Below are 22,939 nucleotides of genomic sequence, written 5' to 3'. Positions count from 1 at the left end.
ACAAAAAATATGTTCACAAAATAAGTTTTGTATTTTTTAACATAATTTTTCATCGACTCTTCCTGCATGAGAAACATTAAAATAAAATGTTCCTGGGACAAATGCTTGCATACAGCAATGACGCTGGTGATTCAAAAGTGGGAAATGCCCCCAGTGGGATGCAGTGGTTTTGGTTGCAATTCAATTGCAAGAGTTGGGATCTGAGGAAAACTCTGGATTTAATCGCCGTTTGTATCCTTATTGCATAATTTATATTCTAACGATTATCATTTTAATTTTTCTTAGTGAGAAATCAACGAAAAAAATTCCGATCTCTTTGGTTAGCGGCTGCTTCTTCATCTTCAGCTTGCGTGTCCTGGAAGAGCATCACAATCAAGATTGACAGCGCTGCACTCTTCATTTTTGTTCAGCGTTAATGTCATCAATGCAAAGGGCAAAGGTGAGGATTGATGCCTAATAAATATAGCTCAGCTGCACAGTTAAAGTTTTATGCAGTTTCAGTTTTGAGATCAATGATCAATCAATGCTGTAGGTACTCTGATGCTGATACTTAACTGTCTTTTGGCTTGTCAAATCATTCACATGCACTGTTATTGGGCTTGAAGTATATTAATTAAATATATGTAGTCATGCTGGATACTTGGATATTGGTAAAACCCATCTGAATTACCAATTTACCACTCTGGTCTCTGGCTACCATAACTATGTCAGACATTTTGAAGCCCTGCAAGCTTAGGCATTTTATGTTTTATTTTACTGTCATTGATTCTGTTGTGATTGTAATATACCCTAGCCTATTTTTGCCAAATTCTGACAGGTCTTGTTTCTCTTTCAGCAATGGGCAACTTTTGCTCGCATCTGGCACATATATGATGCCAAATGGCAAAATCCATTTGATTCTTCAAAAACTATTGCAAAATATTTGAAAGGACAGCATAAGCCTATATATCACCCTCTCAGTGAGTATGTTTAATCTCATTTTTAATTCACACAATAAAAGACAGATCAAGCAGACATGAAGTGCCTTTTGCACATGGCTTTTGTATAGCTATTTTCAAGATGCTGACCGAGATGTCTTTGTGTTGCTGGGCATGATGTCATCTAGAATCGATGGAGGTCATCAGAGGCCCTATTATGCCTGTTTTTAGTGACTAGTGTCCTCATTGACACTCACCTGACACCCCCCCCCCCCCCCCCCCAGGCGACTGCGGGGACCACGTCGTGGTCATTAACTGCCGTGACATAGCGCTGCCCGGTCCCGAGTGGTACCAGCGCGTGTTCTTCCACCACACCGGTTACCCAAAGGGCGGCGCCACGTGGACACTGGCCTGGGAACTGCACGAGAAGAACCCCACCAAGGTGAGAGAGGGATGCACGATCTACGCGAGATGTCGATAATGAAAGGCCGTTTGTGGGATACTTGATACCTACCCACTACTGGATTGGATGCTCGCAGATACTAGGATGCTTGGGTCCAGACTGCCGATATTATCGTGAGCTATTAAGTCCATGATGGCTACTTTTCAGGCTGAGTCTGACGTGCAGTTGCTGATCACGCTCCCTGCCCCTCACATACCTGACCTTACCCCGCCCTTCCAGATCATGGAGCGGGCCGTTCACCGGGCGGTAGGTGGCACCCTGCTCCGTAAAGGTCTGATGGCCCGGCTCCACCTGTTCCCCGACGAACACGTCTCTGAGGACTTACTGCGTCACGTAACCAGCCAGATTCCTCAGTTGCGCGTGCAGCCGCGTCGGCTCGACTCGTACTCGGAGGAAGAGGTGCGCGACTTCCCCAAAGTGTTCGACTACCCGGCCGATCACGTGATCCGGTGAGGGTGTGTTACTGTGGGTGAAGACGGGTCACGTGGTTAGCGGTGCGAGTGGTGTGAGGAGGAACAAACTCTGGGATGAGAGCTTGACGTACGAGAAGTCACGTGTTTGTGAAGAGTGTTATGATGCTGGCTCACAGGGATTCGTCCCGAATGTAGGAACGTTTGAATGCGGTAATGTATGTCTGATTATTTGGATGTGGTACTTAGAGTGTTTCGAATATATTGAAAATATGTGACTGGGTATATGATGGTGATATTAACGTTTTGGTAGCGCTTTAAACTCCATCTTCATCGCCCATCTCGAATACGTTTGTAACTCAAAAGAGGCGTTTATTTATATCCTAAAAGCATCACACATGGACGGAACAGGTTCGTCGGAAAACACGAGTGCTCAACAGTCAACATGTCTCCAAAAGTCAGACCTGAAACACAGCTGCCATAATTGTTTCACTATATCGAAATGTTCAGAGTGCGTTAATAATTGATATGTAGCTGGAGGTCAAGAGCACCCGAGGACGACGAGTTGCTAGGTGGGCACATTTCATGCGGACATCGAAGTTCGCGTTTATGTTACCCGCAAAACGGTATACAAACGGCAGCACATTAACATCTTCCCAGATAGCGGCAAGATAAAAACACGCGTTGATGAAACTGGCAAAAATATCTGGCAACCACCACCACGAATTAACAAGAAAATCTTTGGACAACCAACATTTCTTCGTCTTTGAGTGGAGATCTTAGAGATACAATGAGCCTAAAACTACATGTCATGATTCACGACACAACCGATCGTTCCAAAACACCTTTCGGACTATATCAGTCGTGGATGTTTCGCTACAATGGCGCTACGCTAGCTTATTTAATGGACGGAACAAATCACGGACGGAAAGCTTTCGTTACGTCATTTTGACGCCCCGTGCAGTGCTAGGTGCTTCGCTGGAAGACAGTAGCTACCTTAGAATTAACTTAATGCTAAACTCGATATGAAACGAAAAAAGCACTGGCTCAAAAGCAATGGCTACATAATGCCAAAAAGGACTGACCTTCGTCATGGAGTGAGGAATAACGCGATACATGAGATACAGACATCACTGAGAGGTGAGATTCTGGCGTACACCCGTCATGATTCCCATGAAAACTTACATGCTAAAACAAACTGATGGTGCATGGAGCAATAGCCAAACATGATGAGGTGTGCAAAAAGCAATGTTTCTCACTAGCTAAAGCTAGGCAAACTAAACAGGAGTCACATACGACGTCGTGAACACTTCTTTGGATCGAGTAATCTTCACAAGCATCACATGTCATTTTGGTAATGAGAGGCAGCACACAGTACGCACTAGAGATGTCAATCGGATACCAACTTTTTGGTATACCGATACCAAACCGATACCAACTCGGTATTTGGTATTTCAATCCTAATGTGTTTGATATTTTGTTGGTATCATGAACCCTCGCTAATGTTTGAGAGGCTAAGAAATCGGTAAAAAGTTGGTATTTTCCTCATGTTCCCAAGTTGGTTTGGTTTCGGTATTTCTCCACGGTTTTGGTTAGCATTTGGTTTGGTATCGGTATTCCGATTTTCCGTAACTGACATCACTAGTACGCATAGTACACACACAGACACCAGTTCGATGAGACTTACCAGAGGGAGAAACTACTGGCTCGGAAAATCTCATAACGGATAACGCAACCTACTGCAAAGGGTGGTTCTTCGGTTACCAGCCGAGTCTCAATTCAGTGGATCGCTCTGAAATAGGCTGTTTAGCTGCCGGTGGAGCCGCCCGCCCACAGTACCGCCCCGACAGCCAGCGCCAGTAGGGTGACGGAGGCAGACAGGACACCAGCAGACGAGTAGAACGGACAGTAGGGACACTGGTAGGAGCCGCACACCTCGCAGATGTTCAGCACGTGCAGCACTGTCGAGTTCACCATCTGCATCTCAAAACGTTCTGCAACGGAGCGCGACGGTGTAGAGGTCAGAGCAAACGATAAGTCAGTTCCGGCCAAACATTGGTCATGAGCAATATAAGAAACGAAAAAACACGCCCACACACGGCCGATATCTTTCTCTACAGCAAGCCATTGTCACATGGTTCAGAGCGCGGACAGCCCGGTTGTGTGCAGTTTGTAAACGGCACAATAAGGCTCGATACTCGATAGGCACTGCTTGTTCTCCATCTCTACTGGGTTAATACTTAATACTGTTCGCTTTTTTCAGTTTGCGGTACTCTAACTACTGATACTGTTCGGTACTGGGTACTCACCGGGTTGGTATTGTTCGTAGAGCAGCGCCCGTCGGTACTTGGTCATGTTGGCCACGGGGAACCAGCGGCGAATGGTGTAGTTGAAGCACAGACTCTCGTTACCGGGAATCTGTCATCGAGAAGGTAGGGACGATTTCAAGAGGTGTAACCTGGTATGCATTTTGTATGCAATGTATACTAACTACTGCACTGAGAGATCGACCATTACCCCATCGGCGTCAGGATGTGAACATGACCTGATACGTTCAGTTGTAGAACTCAGAAAAAAAAATAGAAAATAAGTTTCAACAAAGGCACTGGCAAAAAATCAGCGTTGAATAAACAAAGCGAGACACCATCGGTCACCATCGGTACCGTGACCGTCTCCATAATTTCCCAGCCTGTCCCTGTACCCCGCCGCCTCACGTGATCGAAGAACCATGTGGTGGATCGCTCGTGGTCGTAGGTGTGCCCGCCGATGACGTCTCGCAGCTGACTGACACCGGTGCGCTGGGCCTCTCGCACCACGGCGTCACCGTCCGGCTGGTATAGCACGTAGCCGGTGGGGTTCTCGATCTCCAGTACAGCAGAGCCGCTCTGCGGGCCCTCCTCCAGGTATACCCATCTGGGGGAGATGATGATGATTTGGTGTTTTAGGGCGCACCAGCAACGAGGCTATATGGCGCCCATATCTAACCAATCTTCCTCAAAGTCGGGGGTTAAAAATCACCTGAAGCCCGGAGGCCGTGATGAACGAAAAGAGGCGAAAGGAATCGAGAAAAGGGGAGTCGTCGCGGAGAAGTGTTCTCAAAGAGAGCTGGGGGCCACGCAATCCAAAAAACCGCAATCGCTCAGCGTCCAGTCTCGGGCACTCGACCAAGACGTGTCGGACCGAAAGTCGGTCACCACATCTGGTACAAATAGGCCTGGAGCCAACGCCGATAAGGAACCCATGGGTGCCATAAGTGTGCCCGGTACGAAGCCGGCAGAGGACCACCTCCTCGCGTCGCGATCTGCGTGAGGCCGACAACCAGGTAGCTAAACCTGGCTTGGGAGAGATGGGGAGGGTTGGTGAATGGAGGGACGCTACTGCAGACGATAGGTGCTAAGTGGTAAGCAGGCCGGGTCAAGTGTATGCGCTGGTGGTAACTGGTAACTATCTTCAAGTGGTGGTAACTGGTCAGCTGCTGCCGTCATATCACTGAAGATGACGCTAGTTACACTAGCGATGTGGCCCGGCATCCCCGTCCTCAAAATCAAAAACATTTTTTTCGAAGCATCTCTTCTAAACACAACTATTTCCTCCACACCAGCTCACCAGTCACCACTATATTCGCTTGAAAATCACGAGCGACTCACCTGGCGCACACGTCGACCACGCCGATGGACTTGTTTCTGAACTGTTTGAAGTCCTCAGTGACGGTGAGGTTGAAGGACTTGACGGGCGGCTGTTTGATGCCGATCTGGGTATCCACGCCGTAGTTGACGTCCAGCTGTACCACCGCCTGGCCGGCGCCGTTGCCGATCACGTTCAGGTGGCCCCAGACGTTCTCAAACTGTGGAGAGACATCACAGAAGAATACTGTTAATCAGCACGAAGATAGCGTTTGAAAACGGCAGAATTATGTTGGATGTGAGGCAGTTACTGTCTTTGTTGTGCATGAAAGCAGCTGGTGAATGAAAGAATAAATGAAAGAACAACAAAATTATAATGAAAAACTGGTCCTATTTCGGTCCAGCTGTCATGCGTCATTCGCTACCCGATTTTGAGCACCATACTGTCAGATTTCCGCGCATAGGATCCATGCCATCTCTACTTCGTTCCATCCGAGCTATTCGTGACTCCCCCCCCCCCCCCTCCCATTTACAGCCCCGCCCAGTTTGACTCACGTCCAGTCGGTGGGTTTTCATCAGCGTGGCGTTGTTGATAGTGAGCGTAGAGTCCAGCTCAGAAGCCGTGGCCTCGATGTTCACCTTCATCTCGGTAATATCACGCAGGCGGGCGCGGTATGAGTATTCGACCAGCGCTCGCAGGGCTACCAGTGAGTCCTGTGCGAACATTGAACAAGACATTTTGTTAGACACATAGTTGTCAGGGTCCTGTTCGGACAGGACATAGTGAGACACAGAGACAGGCAGAGACAGAGACAAAAAGCAGACGGGTCATATCACTAAGAACGCTCATCGTAACACACTTAAGTTGATCTACGTGACCACTGCTGCTGAACGCTGAAGACAAGCCACGAAAGCATCATGAAGCATCCTAGCGTGTTAGGATTCTTACCGTGGTGGTGATGAATCCGCCGTCGTTCATCCTCATCGTGTTGAGCCAGAGCACCATCTTCTCCTGGTCAATGTTGACGCCGTCCCGGATCAGGTAGGCCAGCAGGCCGTACGCAGTCGTCTCCACCGCCCTGGTGTCGTACAGCTGAGCGGAGAGTAGAGGGCGGTGTGAGGTTAATGGGGTTGAGGAAAACAGCAGGTAGTCTGCACGTTTGTGACAGATGTGCTCTGCCAGTACCGCAGACTGGGACAAGCGACGGTCGTAACTCGTAGTTACCTACACTAGATAAGGATACCGTCACTGGGATGCAAGCAGATGGCTGATGAGTAATGACGGATCCAAGTCTAACTTTTGGCAGCGAAACAGTCATTAAAATGACTTGTTTTCACCAAACCCCATATTATTAGCCATACATATTTATCGGGAAACTTACGCCCGCGCCATAACCTGAATCGAAACTTCGTGCTGGCTACGCTGCCACAACAAATCAAAGCACGCATACACAACTAAGTCAGAAGAAATTAGCGCAGTGGTTCGCCTTTTCAGCGAGCAGTCGGCACAGCTTTCCGTACCTGTTCGAGTTTCGGCTGCAGCAGGTTCCTCTGACTGTTCTCGTTGGTCAGGCGGTTAGTTTCGATCGGAGCCGGCGACCAATAGATCATACCGTCTGCGGATAGACGGATGACGATCAGTTGTCAGTAGCCACTGGTCAACGGTCAATGGTCGCTTGGTAGGCGGTAGCTATCCTCAATTAGATTGGAGCAGCTCTGATAACATAAATCACAACATGACAAAGCAGCTTCTTTTTCTAGCTAGAAAGCGGACACATAGAAAAAGACATTTCAACCTACAACACCTGAATCTAGCCGTTACACTTCACATCTCGGGCGCATCGAGGACGCTAGGCCAGACGGCTTGGTCCAAGCCGTGTCAGATAGCTGATACGTACCGACTTTGCGCTTCAGTCGGTCGAGCATGTTGAAGGCGACGTTTCTCTCGACGCTGTTGGCGACCATCAGGGCATAGGTGGTGACGGCCACCTCGTACGGCCGGCTCAGCGTCCTCAACTGGTACTCCAGATAGCTGGGGTCGTAACATGAGCACATGATGAACTTGGCCATCTCAGAACGAGGAACAAGGAAATACTTTGGTTGAACTCGCCATCACAGGCTCATTCAGTGTCGCAGAGACAAAGCAATGTCATATTTATGCTTACGGTGGAAACAATGTTCAACAAAATAACAGCAAGTATCATTCAGTGATGACCCCATCACAAGAAGAGTACATAATAAAGACGTCACACCCAATATCTGCGTGCAAGCTGCACTTCTAACCCTGGTCATTCTTACCTGACAGCGCCTCTTTTGGCGACATTGGCTCTGGCTCTCAGGTCACCCTGCAGCGAGTCGATTGTCTCGCAGAGGGTGATCAGCACCTGGGCTGTCAGTGAGATGTTTCGTAAAGGCACCGGGTCCGATGGACGAGACGACTGGCGAGAGAAAGAAACGTTAGGAGGAAGACACGGCAAGTCGAGACAAACGTGAGACATGAGACAGCGTCAAGAGGGAGGTCTGCATTATAAAGTCGTCATGAGAGAAGGTCCTACCCGTGGCATCATGGAAGGAGTCATGACTGGTATCACGAAAGAAGTCATGGGGGACAGGCGTCACAAGAGGCGTCATGGAGGGATTCATGAGGGATTCGCAAGGGAGGGGCATCCCGAAAGAAAGACGTAAAGGGGGAGGGCCACAGAGCGGCGTCACGGGCCGGCGTCACATGTGTTCACGGTTCAGAGCTAACATCAACGTCATGAGGTCAGATCTGGTGCCAGAGATACGGAATTATAATTATCAATACCCTGTTTGGGACCTAAACTGGAAAGGGCGATGAGAGCTGACATGTCTGCGGCCGGTCCCAACTCCCAAATACCCCACTGTTGTCTGCACTTGCGACCCGACATCAACAACCAAGCAATTAGTTTTAGACGGCACCTGACACCTTTCAGCGCACCTTGGGGTCGATCTTGGGGTCGAGCGGAGCCGAGTAGTTGCTGGTCTCAAAGAACGCTCCGGTGGCGTTGTCCTGGTGCTGCACCAGCCAAGACATGGCCTTGGAGACGATGGCCGGCTCGATGTAAAGGAAGTTCTCCCAGTCCTGGAACTTGGCCTCCTGGAAGAGCCGCGTCACCCAGGCGGTAAGCCTGAGGACGGAGGGAGAAGAGACAAAATGGTTAGTACAGCCTGTAGACACATGGTGGTTAGCACAGAGCGCTAGATGGAAAACTCAGGATAAGGCCGATTGGTAGGCTTATGTGAATGACGCAACGTGCACGCAAGAGCCAGATGCGCAAAGCCGATAGCATGATCTTTGTCAAGAAAAACCCTCTTCATCCGCCCATCGCCCAGCAGTCAAGTAGACTGTACGCCCCGCAGATCCCGTGGCTGACTCACCATACAGAGGGCGGTGCAGAGTCCCACATCCTATAAGCGCCGTTGGCGTCAAACCGGTACAGCACGGCAGCCATGTCGACGTTCATCTGTTCGAACACAGGCCGCGCGGCACTCAACCGAAACTGGCTGGTCAGACGCAGGTAGTGCAGCGACCACAGGTTGGCGCCGAAGTCGAAGGCGGATGCCTCGGTACTGCGGAGTCGTCGGTTGAGCAGGACGGAGGTGTTGACCGGTCCGCCGGTGGGGAAGATGGGGCCGACCACGTCACCTGAGAATACGGGAGTGGTGTTAGTGAAGGAAAACAGGACTGATGTCAGAAGGAAAATGGGACCAATGTCACTACGGGACACGTCGGGGCAAGTCATCAAGACCAGCGTCATATGGATAGAGGTAGGTCAACACATGATCAAACAAGATAGGTATGTGGGAAAACAAGTGAGATCGACGGCTTTATTTCACGTTATGTGGCGGTAATGAGTCCCAAAATCTGACCCGTACTTACCTGTGACAGTGACGTGTCCCATGGGTGAATCGAACACGAATCGCCTCCAGCTGGCGTACGGCACCACGGGCGACTGCTCGACGATCACATCCAGGTACTTGAACTCGACGGCGCGGTTCTTCAGATCCAGAAGGAACGATGTGTGCTTGTTGATGGTCACTCCCTCCGGCTGAGGGGCAGAATCGGACGAAAGGAGAGTGTTAGAGACAACGACGACGAGCGTTGGGGACTAGGGATGGGCGTCAGGACCGGAGGAGGTTGGTAGGTCCGCAGTAGCAACTGTACGGGATAATTCGGCACGGGGGTGGAGGGTCGGATGCGACCAAAACAAGATGGTAACTTTTTGCCGCCTTTGCGTCATATCTTGATTTACATTCTTATTAATTATCGGTCGCGGTTTGCGATACGCGTTTACTGTCCAGTCCAATTAGTCCAGAGCCTGCCCTGTAGCTGAGGAATCGACTCGAATGTCGATCCCCCACACAAATCTATCGTCTTTCAACAGTCATCAGCCGTTGCCGGCGGCTGCCATGTACCCCAGTCCCACTGACCTCGACCAGCATAGTGCGGCTGACGTCCTCCCTGCCGACCTGGGTGAGCGCCGTCAGTGTTACCGTCAGCTCTCCCTGCTGGATCTGAGGCGCGATCGGGATGTCCACCTCCACACTGGTGAATGGAGGCAGCTGAAAACACGGAGAAAGATGGTAAGGTAAAGGGATAGGCATTTTGTGTGAAGTGTGCATTCTGAACCCACCTGCACCTGTCCATATTGTAGATACCTAGGCTCTAGTAGTTCAGGCGCGTAGAAGGAGACATATGGTCATAATGCACAGGGCAATTTGGCACCTACCAGGCGACTTGGTAGGTACTTTCGTTAAAAGTGATCTGACATTGAGATTGTCTGATCCCAGGTGCTGGTCTCTCCCACAGTGTCGTCTAGCCTCTTCAGGCGACAGTACTCCGCCACCCTACCCCCTCGTCAGCGTCAGCGATCCCCGTGTCACCTACCACCACCAGATGCTGGTGCGCTCCACCGCTGAGCCGCGGTCGGAAGTGCTGCACGTAACCGTCCGGTTCCACGTGCACAAACTTGTACTGGTCCGAGGCTGGCAGGACGAGCAGGGCCAGCTGCTCCTGGGCCACGTTATTGGAGAGAACAGCCCGCACACCGATCTGCTCGCCGCGCCGACACCGGGTCGGCATCTCCATCCGCATGTAGAACGGTGTCGTGGTGTTGTACTGAAATGGAAGCATTTCAAGAGGAGATTGAAATACTACAAAAAGATCCCTCTACCACAATATTTTGGTGTGGGTTCAGCACACCTACGGTTGACACGGTTTATGCAAAAGCCTATGGATTTTAGGATCTTGTTAGAGTTTATTCTTCGTTTTTTAAGGCTTTGCTAAGTATTTTTTACATTGCGAGATTGCGAGCAAAGCAAGGCCTCTGGATGAAGCATTTCAGTTATTGGCCGGCAAGCGACCAGGAACAACCCAGTCAGCTTGCTACCAATTGCAAACAGTGTTCACTCGTCAGTCCAGTCCTCAGCCAGTCCGCGACTCACCACCAGCGGCTGTTCGATGATTCCGAAGCCGTTCTGCTGGCTGACGCTGAACGCCGTGACGTAGTAGAGCGCGTCCTGACGAGGTACTCTCAGCACCACCTCCTCGGTGGCGCGGTACCCTGCGGAGAAGGGACCGGGGAGAAATGTCAGTCAGAGGGCACGTGAGCTCGCCGCGGAACATGGTACACTGACATAACTGTGCCTCAGCTATTTTAATACTCATGAGTGCTAGTTAAATAATGTCGATCGTTTCAAGCCTTTGTTAGGGTGGGTAATGGAAAAGAATGTTTATGGAACGAAAACGTTTAGACGCCAAAATAATAGCATTCCACTCCTCACAATCAGGTACCCTGACCCGCTGCTAAGCTCAGGTTTTTATCCTTCCAGCCTCAACGGGCCACACCACGATACCCCTCCCCTCCCCTCCCCTCCCACGCGCGCTCCCCGTGCGCAGCAGGCGCGGTACCTACCGATCTGCACATCCTTCCAGATCCAGTCGCCCTGTCGCTGGTCGTACATGGTTCGCAGCCGATTCTTCCTGGTGCGGCGGAACTCTGCCTCGGCGTCTCCGCCGTGTGGCGCGCAGTCGTGCTCGTCTGAGCCGTCGGCACAGGCGCGGCGACCGTCGCACCGCTCCTCGACTCGGTAACAGCCCGAGGTGAGACAGGAGCGCTGGCCCAGCGTAATGTTACACGCCGCTGAAAGGGGGAAGCGGCATCGTCACACTTTCGGATTTGGGACATCGTCACAGCCCGTCTTTATTTGGACACTGTCACAACCTATAAAAGACCAGCAACCATGACATAAACCATACGTTACCAGACGGGCACTAAAATAATGATGACGCTTTATCGATTATTCGCTAGATAAAACAATCACTGTACTGGCCTCGAATGTTTTCTAAAATTTACCAACAAGTATTCCATCACGGACATCATAAATGATAATCATTATACGCATTTAGCAAAGCATGATTTCCTTCGGGTAGCGGCCAGTCCAACAGCCCCAATCGGCGCCGTTTGTAGAGCTGCCACCCGAATACTCACAAGCCAGTGTGGTAGGCAGCTGCGGCACGGCTCCGTCCGTAAACACCACCAGCTGAGCGAAGGCGAACGTCCTATTGGCGTCCACACCGTAGTTGGGAGCGGAGAAGTAGTCCACATCGTCCGGGTGAAGGCCGCCGCGGAACCGGCGGGTCACAGAGTGGACGGACCTGGCCGGGGGGAGGTGCGGGTCAGTGGGGGGGGGGGGGGGTCAGTGGGGTGGCGGAGGTCAATGAGAGCTTACAGGGGTTAGCCGGGTCAGTGAGGTCAGTGAGTGAGACAGAAGTTAGTGAGAGGTTACAGGGGTTAGTGGATATACAGAGGTTTGTGAGAGGTCATTGCATCCGAAGAGTACAGAGAGGGTACCGTTGTGACGTCCGTGTTCTGTATCGCATACAAATGCGAACAGCGTGCTAAGGTGGCTGTGCTACTAGACAATTATGACTCATGGCGTGGGTGAATCTAGAAATGCTGTTGAAGCGTTCGCGTCCTCCTTACCTCATTTGATCTGACAGGTGATCACTAAATGGCAGCATGGAAAAATAACCAAAATAAATCATCCAAATTAGGGCTGTAATTGTCCACAACAGGCCTTTCCCGCCTGGCAATTGGATCGTTAACGTAGCTATTGAAGTACTTGTCATGGATCGACAATTGTTTTGAGACTACCCAGAATCTCCAGTTTGCTATCCACTACTTCTTTTCTCTTTGTTATTCGTCCCTCCCAGACATGTCCCTCCATCCAACAACTGTCAGTTTAGTCTCCCAGCTGCGCTCTGCCGCCCTCTTTCTCCTGTTCTGTACCTCTTCCACTCAGCTCATCCTCCTCCCTCCTTCGATCCCCTTTCTCTTTTCCCGCCGCTTATCTCTCTACCACTCATGTTGCAACTGACCTGGTGAAGTTCTCGAACGAGTAGAGCTCCCGCAGCACACTGGCCTTGCTGAGCTCCGAGTCTCCTGCGGCGCGGCGCGCGTCCGTGCGCAGGCCGGACAGACCGAAAAACGAGCCAGGGATGGAGCGACACACGGCCTCTACAGTGGCCTTAGAGTGGTCCTTGTCCTGGTTCAGCTTCAGATCCACCTGCAGAGCCGATGTCACAAGCATAAGGACCGAATAAGTCCGTGACTGGTAGCAGCCGATGGGTTAGCGGTTTAGACAAGTGCATTTAGTACGTAGTAGGTTAACTCAACACTGATTTAAATATGGAGTCAATAACATGGGTCTAATCAATAACGGACCTAAGGAACTGGTATATGTAACTATGTTCTTCTTTCAAACCGGCTCATGGTCGGGTACAAAACATCTCCAGGCTGTTTAATTTTCGTCAACGCAAAAACCCACTTCTACTTATCATTCTTATAAGGCCATCAAACCACATCCTTCACGCAAAACGGCTCACCCAGCGCCATTCCCGCCACTCACCGCACCGCTACCAATGCCCTCCACGGGCAGAGTGATGGCGTCCGAGAGCACCTCCCCGTCCTCCGTCACGTGGTACACGAGTACTTTGAATGTGGGAGCCATCTCGGAGCTGACGGGCAGGCTCAGAGTGTGGACGGTACGACCGGTCTGCGTCATGGTCTCCTGATTGGCGTACAGCAGCAGGCCCTTGGACATCACCTGGCGGGGAGAAAGAGAGATCGTGGAATCCATATTTAGATTCATGCCGGGCTCAACAAAACGAAATATCATTTCATTGACACAAAATGGTCTATACCAGATGAATGCACGGCACATAATTTTACTTCAGTATGCTTAAATAGTCTCATGTTATCCATTCAAAAGATGAAGCCAAGTCGCATATTTTGTCCTTCTTCTGTTTTCATAGTCTCATATTACCCATTCAAATGATGAAGCCACGCTGCATATTTTATTCTAACTGCCTTCTAACGCTTGGCTTCCGGGCGTCGTACTCACCACATAGGCGAACCGCTCCATCTGGAAGGAGGCGCGCACGTGCAGCACCACGTACTGACCGACGCCGGCGCGCTCCGTGGACGTCTCCACAGAGATGTACCGCTCCTCCAGAGAGTAGTAAGGCAGCAGATCCATTGTGGCTGTCGCCTGTCGGTCGGAGCAGTGGCGTCAGTTGGGGATGGAATGAATCGGGAAATGGTGCGGAATAAGTGGACTAGTGGTAAGTCACAAGAGGTTACTCGTCAAGAATAGCGTGGATATTTGCCTAGATTTGCATCCGTTGGTGCCAGCATTACACTGGTATGGAGTTAAAAAGAAACCATGTTACTGCCCATCCACCTGGCTACGTCAATCCCATCTTATCCCCCTCCTTCAACACACAGCTTGACGGTCATTGTCATGCTGACTTGTCAGCATTCCCTGTCCACAGAAACATCCCAGCATCCCGTTACTCACCCTTCCTCCTTCTTCGTCCTCATACTGTGCCGTCAGCGTGATACGCGAGCCCCCACGCGGTGGCATTATGAATCGGAATCGATGCAGGCCGCGTGTACGATACTCGGCAAATCGCTGCTCCTCCAGAAGCCGCTGTACGGTGTTGTTACGGTGGTAGTCTAGTAGCCACTCCGGAGCCAGGGTCGCCGCACCCGGCCGCGCAGTGGTGGTCGTAGTAGAGTAAAAGTTCCTGTAGAGAACAACAGTACAGCTATTAGCCATCGCAGTACAGTAAGAGCTATCCCATTAACAAATCTATAGAAAACCGTGACCGTCCAGTAGTTACAGAAACCCCTTTTATGTAGCCCGCCCCTCATAACGGAATATTTAATCGGAATATTACTCAAGCACCACTATCGGCACAGCGTCTTGAACAATAAACATGATTTAGTTGCTCATCTACTGCAGATTAATTCGCTACCTGTTGATGGTGGATCCCCAGTAGCGGTGATCGATGGCCTCGTAGCGGGGTACCACCTCCTGACTGCGAGTCCCAGAGCCCACCGCTGACGAGGTGATGGTCAGAGACGATCCGCGCAGCCGCTCCGCCGACAGCGGCTGCAGGTCGTGGTACGACACGGCCATCTGGGGAGAGTAGGGGAGGTGGGGAGAGTGAGCGAGGGAGGTGGCAGGCCAATGAAGACTTAACTCAGGACTAGGAGGGACAGATTACAACCGGCACAGCAGGAGCTAAAAATACAGGGTGTCCGGAAAGTCCTGGCGCTTCTATTGGACGCCGTCTAACGCGTGCTGTGATTATTGGACATTCAGCCAATCACCACAGACATGACCCCTTGCTGGCCACTCAGCCAGAGGTCGTGTAAATATGGCCTTGAATTCGTTTTTAGTGATGGGTAGATGGGCGAAAATGCGCCTTGTCGCGGGATGCCTGCGCGCGGCGGCCGGGTGCGGCTTGAACGAGGCGCGAGTTGCAGCGCGACGCGGCGTTTTTTGGGCGAATGGTTGAGCAGGTGAAGGCTTACTCCGACTCGGGAATTCAATTCCTTAAAAAAAAATATCCCCCAGACCGGTACGACCACGCTATGTCAAAAGTGCCGAGAATTTAGCAGCATTTCCGCGGCAATCGAAGAAAATCCAGGGGTCTGAGACAAAAATGTTTCATTATCTTCGTCAATGTCAAATAAATGAATAACAGGCTGGTCCACGACGAGCTCCTGAACAGACACATCAACCCGGGGGTCAAGGTGACTTGCCCTAAGGGTCACTTCGCATTTCAATTTTCGACAGCACGCAGCGCCCTCCAACAATGCCGCTACCGCCCAAGCCATACTGACTGAGGAGCACGGCGGCCATATCACTTTGGCGAAATGAGATTAGGCTGCCTTATTCGTCTAACCTTAACCCGCTTGACTAAGGCGTGCTACGCGTTTTGTAGAATAAGCTCTAGGCCACCTCTCACTCAACCCAGCCTGGAGTCGCTGAAGACTCGCAACATGGCAGCATGTGAAGACTTGGGAATGTCCTACATCGTCAAAACATGCAGGTGCTTCCGCCTCCGCGACGAGGCCGTCGGCGGTGCCAACGGTGGCTATATTGAATGAGCACTTAGCGGAAGTATGTGGCTTGGTGTCCCTGATAATTATTTTGATCTTTTCTTGAGTGTCTATCAACCAGAGGCATGTTTTCAGAAATGTTGGAAAGCGCCAGGACTTTCCGGACACCCTGTAAAGTGGATTTCACGACCATTTAACATAAGTTAATCGAGCACTTAGCAAAAGTGGGTCCGCTGCTGCGATAGACAAAATTAGCACGGTCATACAAAGCTTGTTTTTCGTAGCAAGCAATGTGGCCATCATGTGGCGAGCCCAAACAACGTCCCACCGAAGAATCTCCAAAAAAAAAACTCCCCACAGACATACATACACTCACAGACAAGAGCACAAACACTTGGACTCACCACGCCCTCGAAAGGCATGCCGGGCTTGAAGACCATCGGCTGGCTGCCGACGAAGCGCAGACTAACGGTCGAGTTGATCACGTGTGATACACAGTAGCCCGTCTCATTGAGGCCCTCGAAAAACTCGTGCATGCGGGCTACCACCTTGAGCTGGGCGCCGTCGATGCGCGGCACGCGCGCAACCAGGTCTTCCATGGAGAAACGGAACTGGTAGGGTCCATTCACCTGAACGAAGGATGAAACAGGGATTAAACACAACACAACGTCACGCAAAACAGTCAATGCTGAAGGTTGTGGCAAACCAACACACAACGCAATGATGTCTGACGTTCAAGGATGGAAACTTCAATTACTCTCAGTAGTGCACATATCATTTTGCTACTGCGATTATATACCTACAGTTCGAAGAAAAACAGCTTAGTAGTTGCTATCATCTATTGTAAGATAATGTTCGTGTGTGATTTAGCTCAAGATTCAAGAAACCTTCGGACACGCGGAAAATCGTCTATAAGAGCTCATTTACTAACCCATTTGGTGATCTGTTGGTTGGCGTACGAGAACGATTTGTTCAGGCTGGTCTCCAGCTGCTCTCGGAAATAGAGATCCAGCGTCATATTGCCCACTGCCGGCTTCTTGGTCTCGGCAAATCGGGCCACCACGCGGCCCTCCACGTACTTGTCCGTGGTCAGGAAGTGCATCGGCATGTCGACGAACACCTGTCGACGGAAGTTTCAGTTTGTTAACATTTATCAGACAAAGCAGCCACTGCGATGATCGTAGGCGACGAGGAAGAAAGGCAGCGTTACGGATAAACGACAGTCATTGCTATCGCAGAAAGTTTGATGCACAGATTAAACTTATCCGTAGTCAGTGGTAGCAGCGCACCGTTTGACGCATGATGACTGGCCGTATTTCGCCGAATATTCCTCATTTAGAAAGACTTCACGATCGTACTGTACCACTCCGCATCGGAGGACGACTCCACGGTAGTAGTTCCGGGCGTAATCGTATTCTTGCGAGAATATGCAAGTCGTACTCTTCCCTCTCTGTAACCGTGGCTGTTCACAGGGGCAAGCAAAAAAAAAAAAAATAACGCTCACTCACCTCATATCTGGGCACGTAGTACTTTTCGACGGCGACTTGCTTCTCCTGCACCTGCCCGCGCACTTTGATTCGGATCATCCACATGCCCGTCTTGGGCAGGAACGGCAGTTGGAAGCACAGCGAGACGACGCCGTTGTTGGTCGGCCTCGAGGGCCACCAGCGCATCACGTAGCCGTCAGGATCCTGCGGCGGACGGTAAGTCAGCGTTCGGTTTCCAGCACGAGAGGAAGTTGGCAGTAATCAAATGATTAAAGAGGCGGGAACCAGAGATGACACACCACTCGAGCCAGCAGCTCATTAAAAACTTCCTCTGACGGTCCCCTGCTTAGTGACTCCGCATCTCAACCCAGCCTGACGGGTCCCCATATCAGTAAACCCTTCGCCATCCACTCCTGAGCGATCTCTAACCACTTAGTCAGCTTACTCAGGACAACTCATCAGTCCCCAGCTCACCAGAACGTAGGCATCCACCGGTTCGTCGAACGGCCTCAGACGGTGGGTCAGCATGATCGCGCGGAAACACACTGTGGAATATAATGCACGAAGTGTTATACACAACATCGAACGAGCTGATAGGGCGTTACAACAAAACGGATATTTGGTGGCGTGAGGGAAGACAATAAGAGAAGGCAAACAAAAACATTTTGATTACAACGTCCTAGTCGAGAGTAATATAAGCCATACAAACGTAACAGAATGACACATCGTAACGTCATATACGAGGGCGAAAAAACGCTTATGGCACTTTCGTAAATACAAAAATACATTCCAATTAATACATTTTTGTATTAGCCGGAATGTAAATAAATAATCGACCAAACATTTAATGAACCATTCTTCCATCATCCATGTATCAGTTTAAAATGGGAGAAAGAACACAATTTATCCCTCTGGCACATCCCAGGGGTTCGTGCGTACCTCTCTGGTCACCGTTGTACACGGGCCGACTGGTCTGGATGAGAATGGTCAGGAACCGCGTGGAGAAGTGTACGCTGGTCTCGTTCAGGAACAGCGTGCCCCCGACAGTGTCCGGGTAGTTTCCCTCCACACGCAGCTGGTAGTTGCCCTCCACGCTGGTGGTAGGCACCTGTTGGCGAGACGGGGTTGGTTACTGACGGGTTATTGAAGTTACCAACGTTACCGACAGATTGGTTAACGATGGCCGGCGAACGATCCGAGGAATTGGGGAGTGTTGGGGAAGGTACTGAGAAGCAATACATGAATTACAAAACCCAGGGGCCAGGCAGCACAGCTGTTTCTTGCTTTTGTTTGAACAGCAGAATGAACTAACCCACTGGTTTGGCACCCACTTGAAACAAAAATGTAGCAAATTAATTCCAACCGTATAAGTATTGTGAAAATCGAAAGCCTGTGCGTTTTGAAGCCAGATAACAGAAAGCCTACTAGCATAGTGTTTCATCTGGCCAAAATGCCTCTATCCCGTGCCCACCTTGAGCAGCAGGGTGTGCGGGTAGCCGGCCTGCAGTCGGGCCGCCGCACTGCTGATCTGCACACCGTCCCGCAGAAGCGCGGCACGCGTGTCCACCGGCTGGCGCGCGCGCAGGATGTTCACCATCACCCGATATACGGTACCGGGACGAACAATGCTCGGGGCCAGCACTAGGTAGGTCCTGGGAACATATTAAAATAGTGTCAGCTAAGCAGTGATGGCAACAGGATGGATCACACTCGGAGTCTGGGTCAGCACTAGCTAGCTACAGGTGACACATCACAACACCGTCAGAACACGGTTATACCAGGATGGACCACATTCAGAGCCAGCAGTACTCCTAGTGGCACGCTAAAATTGTCACAGTGGGACGAATCACACACACGTTCCCAGTAGATCGCACGCAGTACTCCTGCGCACCACCCTGACTGTAAAACATGACAATTTGATGAGATCACATTGGTTAGGGGGCACTCAGCCAGTGCGTGGTGCAAGGAGGACTTTCAGTAGAGTGCTGCTGCAGGCCCGAAAGTGGTAAGATGCTGAACTACTGTGCAGTGTGCTGGCACAGTGTTGACCAATAAAACGATGTGTGTGAGACTCAGTGAGGCTGGCCAAAGAATGATTGACCTCTAAATGTACTTCTTCTGAGCACTAAAACAAATTTTGAAATTATGTTACAGAGATTCTAGGAGTACCTAGTTCACACTTCAACTTCACAGCTGAATGGTGCACATTCCAATCTGATTGCCCTGGGCTGGCGCAGATTTGTTCACTGGCTGATGCAGATCATTGGCCCTCTGGTCATGCTTTTTAGTCCATCTAACTTAAAAAGTTCCAAACTCACATCTTTAGATGCCATCCTTTGACTTACAGCTCCAAATAAGTATGAGGGTCCCCAGACACAGACTCATGGATGGATCATAGAAGTACATTCCAAAGATATGGCTCAAGCTGTACAGAGATTCTACTCTCTAAGCTCAAGGCTATAAATTCAAACAGAGGTCCCAGCCCTTTCCCAACTCACGGCTCCAGGCTGGTACGAAGGTCCACCAGATCTCCTCCATCCCCCCCAATGAGATAGCGGGTGTTGGCAAATGGGTCTGGCTCGATGTCATCCTGCCCATGACAGGTAGGCCCACATGCTGCCAGCAGCAGCACCAAAGCAGCCCACTGCAGCTGCCATATCAGCAGCATTCTGGCTGCCGATTCACTACCTGCAACTGAACTGACAAGGTCATAATCACAGCAAAAATGTAATTTGATAAAGCATGGCAAAATGACACAAACCATTTAGGTTCACTTACTGAAATGATTAAGATGATATTGCAACTCCAACTTGAAAAATACATGCTATGCCCATATGACAAATACACCTGGCATACTGGCAACATTGCATCAAAAATTTTGGGTGCCCATTTGTGAGAGGTGCCCTCGGGCCCCAGGGTGTATTTTGCAACTGCAGCAAAGAGTGTCACTGCATTACCAGAAAACAACCACCTAATAGAAATTGCAAAAATAATAGCCTAAAATGTCCTAAATCTGGTATTGGTAAAGCTGGCTTCACCATCAGCAGAAGCTGCGCTGCACAGTAGGTAGGTCAAGGTTGTAGTTTTAGGTTTTAGGTTGGCTGTTGGTAGGTTGTAGGTTTATGAGAGGTAGGGTTTAGGTCTGCACTCTGCAGGTTGGTAGGTTCAGGTTGTAGGTGTAGGTAAAGCATTACACCAATACCTTAAATTCTACAAGATATAAAAATTGGAAATCCTTTAATTAAACAGTGCCACAATTTGTGTTGCGATCTCAGGTATGAGCCCCCAGGCAGGCCACCTCTTCCTAACCCTAATGCCCACCAAAGTTTGGTGCACACCGGGCTAAACTTCACATGAGCCAAATCTGGTGCATAAAGCCACCAAACTTTTGGGCGCATGGCAGCTACCGAATCTTGAAACATTGGTCAACCTAGCAGCAGATCAATATTGATATTCATGAATGTCTTGCTGGCAGTCAGACATTCAGCTCAAGGTGGCCCAAATAAGCTGAAACTTGTTATTTGGGGCCACACCTGCTATTCTCTGGACAATTTGCCAGCTGACGCCATACCTACGGTTGCGCTAGCAGGCACAGAGCTTGTTATATCAGTCGGGCACACTGTGGTAATTCCGTTCCATATATAGAAACGTTTCTATATTTGGAAACGATGTTCCATATATAGAAACGCTTGTTCCAAATATGGAAACACTGCGTTTCTATATTTGGAAACGGTAGGTGCACGCTCACCTGTTTGACGATCTTCGCAAGCTCTGGCGAAATTTCGCACAAAACGGTTGCCACCAGTGACAAGCCAACATTTGAGTTTATAATCGCAAGGAGGCCCGAAGAAATCCATGAAGGCCATGGTAATGACGACGATTTGATTTCCGGTTTGTGTAAAATGTAGAAGAAATTGCGAATAAGAGAAAAACTTCCATTAAGGTTTCCCTTCAAATATGACGTCCAGAACCTGATTTGGGCTGATTTTTGGCAGAATATTGGCTAATTTGGGCTAAATAAATGTTTTAAGTTTTGGCGAAACTGACGTGTCATTTTCACCTGAGTGCTTCCTTGTTGCCACTAGATGGCATTCCACCATCTAGAAAGTTATATAACGCATCTTGCTTTAAAATAAATCGTCCGGAATGATCGGTGCTTCTGAGCGTTTCCATTTATGGAACGCAGAGTTTCTATATTTGGAAACGTTTCCAAATATAGCAACGTTTCTATAAATGGACCAGAATTACCACAGTGCGCCTGACTGATATATCAATGCCAGATACAAATAACTAAATATCTATAATTTAATTTTTATCAGTGCCATTTTACATGTTCATGTCCATCTCCTACCATATTTATATAAAAAATAACATAGCTATGGTTATCGTACATCAACAGCTGGTCAGCCAGCTGATTTTGTCCAGTTGTTAGTAAGGCCCATTATTTGTATTTATTGCCAACTACCAGCATTAAATTGTGAATATTTGGCACCATTTAGCTGATGGCTCCCTGGTATTAGTATATATTAGTTCCGAGTGGACAATTGTGACGCTGTTGATACAAATATGTAACAGCAGAGTTTAGGTTTTAGGTTAGGTTAGGTTGTAGGTTTGTAGGTTTTAGGTTTTAGGTTGGTAGGTTTGTAGGTTTTAGGTTGTAGGTTGTAGGTTTGTAGGTTGTAGGTTGGTAGGTTGTAGGTAAATAGGTAAGGTTAGGTCAGGTTTGATTATGTTTTTTCTTTTATTTCCAAGACATATAAGTATCATTTTTGGATTCAGGATGTCAAATAATGTAAGAATATGAAAACTTTATCTTTTAACAGTCACTCGGACTCAATGTATACTGTTACCGGCTCCCTTGCCCAGTGATGGAATATTACATAGTTATAGGTGCCAATGATAAAATATAAGGTAGCAATAGGTAGCCAATTGAAGCTTAAATTACAAAACCATTCAATTACAAGCTCTAGTCCAGTCAACTTTAGCTTAGCAGATAGCTCGCAAATAATATGGTGCTAAAATGTCAAATACAGAAACCGGACGTTAGAATACAGCTGAGCATTTTATCAACCCTTGATCAACCCACAGCGCGCACCTCAACCTATCAATAAAAAGAAAAACACGATAATATACATAAAAAAATAATTACATTACCTACCCACCCTTTACAGACAACTTTGGCGCTGGACAGACCAAAAATTGAAACAACGCTGGCCTTGAAAGAATTATGCGATTCACGCAATTCGCAGCATGCGTTTACGTATTTCCGGCTATTTCAATATCATTGTTGCAAATATTGAGCCATTTTAAAACATTATTACCAAATTCATCAATTTACTGTAAATGTTAAGTAAATAATCTGATAGAAACTCATTAAAAGGTAGGAAAAATGGGATAACAATATTTTGACGTCATTTGTATTTATATTAGAAATGGGCGTTGTCAGTGCCAACCATAAGCGTAACTTTATATCTCTTTGTGGGTGCTCAAGCACCCCCAATCCTGAGCTCAGCCAAGGCCCTATATACTAGCTCAGCACCCCCTGCCTTCTTAAAGCACCCCCAGCCTCCTCAAAACATTCCCAGCTGACTCAAGGCCCTCAA

General features: G+C 49.2%; 2 protein-coding genes across 2 annotated transcripts; one reads left to right on the top strand and one right to left on the bottom strand.

The window, feature by feature from the left end:
* The first annotated feature begins 109 nt into the window (after window positions 1-109).
* Window positions 110-2,073, top strand: LOC122393466 (39S ribosomal protein L13, mitochondrial-like). Its single transcript, XM_043389492.1, has 4 exons — window positions 110-439; window positions 836-959; window positions 1,202-1,359; window positions 1,600-2,073. The coding sequence occupies exons 1-4, from the start codon at window positions 416-418 to the stop codon at window positions 1,831-1,833; spliced, it is 540 nt and encodes a 179-aa protein (XP_043245427.1). The 5' UTR covers window positions 110-415; the 3' UTR covers window positions 1,834-2,073.
* A 72-nt stretch (window positions 2,074-2,145) lies between these two features.
* Window positions 2,146-22,519, bottom strand: LOC122393458 (CD109 antigen-like). The gene is made up of 30 exons (XM_043389480.1): window positions 22,495-22,519; window positions 19,835-20,030; window positions 18,808-18,988; window positions 18,276-18,444; window positions 17,811-17,881; window positions 17,358-17,540; window positions 16,781-16,969; window positions 16,254-16,478; window positions 14,757-14,920; window positions 14,297-14,525; window positions 13,841-13,987; window positions 13,346-13,543; window positions 12,816-13,003; window positions 11,926-12,092; window positions 11,350-11,577; window positions 10,880-10,998; window positions 10,323-10,553; window positions 9,866-9,997; window positions 9,315-9,483; window positions 8,813-9,080; window positions 8,373-8,562; window positions 7,712-7,851; window positions 7,312-7,445; window positions 6,935-7,029; window positions 6,363-6,506; window positions 5,969-6,127; window positions 5,438-5,634; window positions 4,505-4,703; window positions 4,100-4,208; window positions 2,146-3,784 (listed from the first exon to the last, which is right to left on the bottom strand). The coding sequence occupies exons 2-30, from the start codon at window positions 20,002-20,004 to the stop codon at window positions 3,597-3,599; spliced, it is 4,983 nt and encodes a 1,660-aa protein (XP_043245415.1). The 5' UTR covers window positions 20,005-20,030; window positions 22,495-22,519; the 3' UTR covers window positions 2,146-3,596.
* Between the last annotated feature and the right edge of the window lie 420 nt (window positions 22,520-22,939).

Source organism: Amphibalanus amphitrite, unplaced genomic scaffold, assembly GCF_019059575.1.
Source record: "Amphibalanus amphitrite isolate SeventyFive unplaced genomic scaffold, NRLGWU_Aamphi_draft 000024F_arrow, whole genome shotgun sequence".
Classification (NCBI taxonomy): domain Eukaryota; kingdom Metazoa; phylum Arthropoda; class Thecostraca; order Balanomorpha; family Balanidae; genus Amphibalanus; species Amphibalanus amphitrite.
The sequence above is the reverse complement of the archived record's forward strand: the minus strand, read 5'-3'. Positions and strand labels throughout refer to the sequence as shown.